Source organism: Pyxicephalus adspersus, chromosome 8 (genome assembly GCF_032062135.1).
Source record: "Pyxicephalus adspersus chromosome 8, UCB_Pads_2.0, whole genome shotgun sequence".
NCBI lineage: Eukaryota > Metazoa > Chordata > Amphibia > Anura > Pyxicephalidae > Pyxicephalus > Pyxicephalus adspersus.
In genome coordinates this window covers 37,053,240-37,056,349 of record NC_092865.1, presented here as the reverse complement: position 1 = coordinate 37,056,349, position 3,110 = coordinate 37,053,240, and the positions used below count along the sequence as shown (strand labels likewise).

At 42.1% G+C, this 3,110-nt stretch overlaps 1 protein-coding gene across 1 annotated transcript in view; it reads right to left on the bottom strand.

Moving 5' to 3' along the window:
* Window positions 1-635, bottom strand: part of C8H1orf53 (chromosome 8 C1orf53 homolog) — an 8,065-nt gene extending 7,430 nt beyond the window's left edge. Inside the window, exon 1 of the mRNA XM_072420049.1 lies at window positions 284-635. Within this exon, the coding sequence (XP_072276150.1) occupies window positions 284-544 (261 nt within the window). The 5' untranslated portion in view covers window positions 545-635. The remainder of the gene's footprint in view (window positions 1-283) is intronic.
* Window positions 636-3,110: the final 2,475 nt, after the last annotated feature.

Here is a 3,110-nt window from a genome sequence, read left to right as displayed (position 1 = left end):
CATGTAACTCAGAAATGTGATGTTGGTATTTGGGTGAATGACACCCCTGTGCGCCCACACATGCCTCATGCAGTACTACAGCACATTGGGGTGAATGGGCCCCCATCGGGTCCCCAGGCGTCTGTTACTCTGACAACACAGTAGCCAGAGAATCTTGCCCTCTGTATACAGAATATTCCCGGACATACAGGGATGGTCAGGGGTTGTATTCATGTACAATGGAGGACAGAAAACCCCTCACACAAATAACTCCCCGTACACTTCGCCCCTCCCCCCGACTTACCAGGCAGGCGGCCTCATGAGCCTCCACTATCCGCATCACCTCGGCACCCAGCTCGGCTTCCCGAAGAGGCCCCGGGCCGTCCTGCTGCCGCTCCCTGCCTGTGTCCTGTGCGGCCCCGGTGTCATCTCCCGGCTCAGGCATGAGACATAGCTTCCTGCTGAGGAGAGACAAAGACGGAGGGAGCAGAGGGGAGCCCGGTGCTGGGGGGACAACGAGGGGCCGGCAGAAGCGGCGCCACACACAGCCCGCACGGGGAATCATTCACAGGCCGCAGGCTGCAGGCCTTCCCCTCAGCATCAGACAGCCTGCCCGGGGTCAGACATAGGAGACATACCGTGTATTGTGCTCCAGTATGGCACGTCCTGCATTTATTATTGTGTATACACAACACTAAACATATATATATCTGTATAATAATAAGAAATAATTTATCTGAATATTGATAAAATATCTGTATAATAAATAATTTATCTGTATATCTGTATAATAATAAAATATCTGTATAATATATATGTATAATAATAAAAAAAATTTATTTGTATAATAATAATATATCTGTATAATAATAATAATAATAATTTATCTATAATAAAAAAAAAATATTTATCTGTATAATAATATATCTGTATAATATTATTAATAATAATAAATCTGTATAATAATAATATTCCTGTATATTAATAAACATAACAAAATAATATTATTAAATATACAACTATTACCTGGAATATGACTTTGTATCCCCAGTACCAGCAGCTGGGCTGTGTACCACCACATTATTTATGATGTCTATGGCTATAATAAAGATAAATTATTATTAAACAGGATTTATATAGCGCCAACATATTACCCAGTGCTGTACAATAAATAGGGGTTGCAAATAACAGACGAATACAGACAGTGACACAGGAGGAGGGGAGGACCCTGCCCCGAAGAGCTTGCAATCTCGGAGATAAACCTTTTTGTGATCAGGCAGATTATTGCAGAAGACCCAGGCGATGTCCCTCCAGCAATATAATATTCTTACTTGCCTCATCACAATTTTGTAATATTCTCCTTCCTTCTCTTCCTGGCTCTGATCTTCACCCATCTGGAATGGCCAGGTCAGAGTTCGGTAAATCCCATGGGGGTTCATTCAGACCCTCAGGAATGTCTGGTTATCCCAGCATCGTACCCCGAGCTGCACATTCCTATAGGGTGTAGGTAGGGGGAAGCCACACTCCTTTATCACCCAAAGTTCTTGATTTTATTCCTAAAAACCCTTTTTCCTACAAGAATAATATTTTTATTTTTGTATTGTTTCTAACACAGTTCCTCATTTGTGTTATATCTTTATATTTGTACCATATTCTAATCCCTGTAAATTGTTCAGTGTTTAGCATAAAGCAAGGTTTTTTGACCATTTTAACATGAAGGAACCCTTTAAATAATTTTCAGGTCTTCAGGGAAGCCTTTCTATAATTACTATATCCACAGCTCAGTGTATATTGGTAAGGTGGTCAGTAGGAAGAATGCACCTTACATGTACAGAAGAGTGTCACCCTTACAGATAGCCAAATCATCAAGTAAACTGACCTGACATTCACAAATTGGCCATTGTTAAGAAACCCTTAGCAACTTCTGGAGGAACGCTGGTTGAGAAAAAAGGTTAAAGAGGAACTAAACTGAAAAGTGCCTAAAACAAATAAAATACACACCATCCCGCAGGGCAGTCCAATCCATCCAGAGGTGTCAAACATCGGGGCCCGCGTCGTCTCGGCACGCCATCTTCGCCTTGTCTTTCTGGTTCTTTTTTCTACATCACCCGATCTTGTGCCTACGTCACCCGACACAGGCGCAAGATCGGGTGATGTAGGTAGAAAAAAAAACTGCTGATCTCACTGCACATGCATGTGGTCGGCAAATTTTTCTCTTCACGAAAAGGCTCTTTCTGCGCCTGCCTGAGATTCAGAAGGAGCACCCAAGAGCCTTCCAGGATGCGTGACGTAGGTATACCAGGAGACTTTGCGCTCCCATTCATTAGGGGGCGGTGATGCACCCCTTTTTTTTAAAGGTGCGCTTAAAAAAATCTAAAACAGAATTTTTACTTTAAATAAAAGAGTTGTCTACCCCCCTTTTATGTAAAGTGAAATTTCTGAGTTTAGGTACGCTTTAACTAAACTAAAATAAACCCCTCTATTCTACACACCAAGGGTTGGCATTCGGGTAGGGCAAACTGGGCAATTCCCCAGAGTCTTATTGGACAGAATGGCCGGTTCAGGTGGCTGGTATGCTGTACATTAGTACTTTATATTCGTTCAGGGTGTCATTTTGTGTAAAACCGTCCCTGCAACAACCATCCGTCCCAGTAACAAACCTCAGAAGCAGACAAAAGGAAGCTTTAGTTACCTAGCCAGCTTACTTTCTTGGGGTATGCATTGCTACTGGAGTCCAAATTCAAACTACATCTGTTAGGTCTGGCCATAGAAAATAATACACCAACCTGTATATTATTAAGGCGATACATTGCATGTCTGGGGTCAGGATGAACACTATAGTTAGGTCCATGAATATTTGGACAGAGAACCTTTTTCTAATTTTAGTTCTGTACATTACCACAATTAATTTGAAATGAAACAACTCAGATGCACTTGAACTGCAGACTTTCAGCTTTAATTCAGTGGGTTGAACAAAAAGTCCATCTGTATTTTGAAACACCTCCCAATCAATGTGACTGCATTTAGCTGGATTTGAGCAGACAGTATGTCTCTGAACACCTCAGAATTAATTCGGCTGCTTCTGTCCTGTGTCACATCATGGATAAACACTAGTGTACCAGTGCCACTGG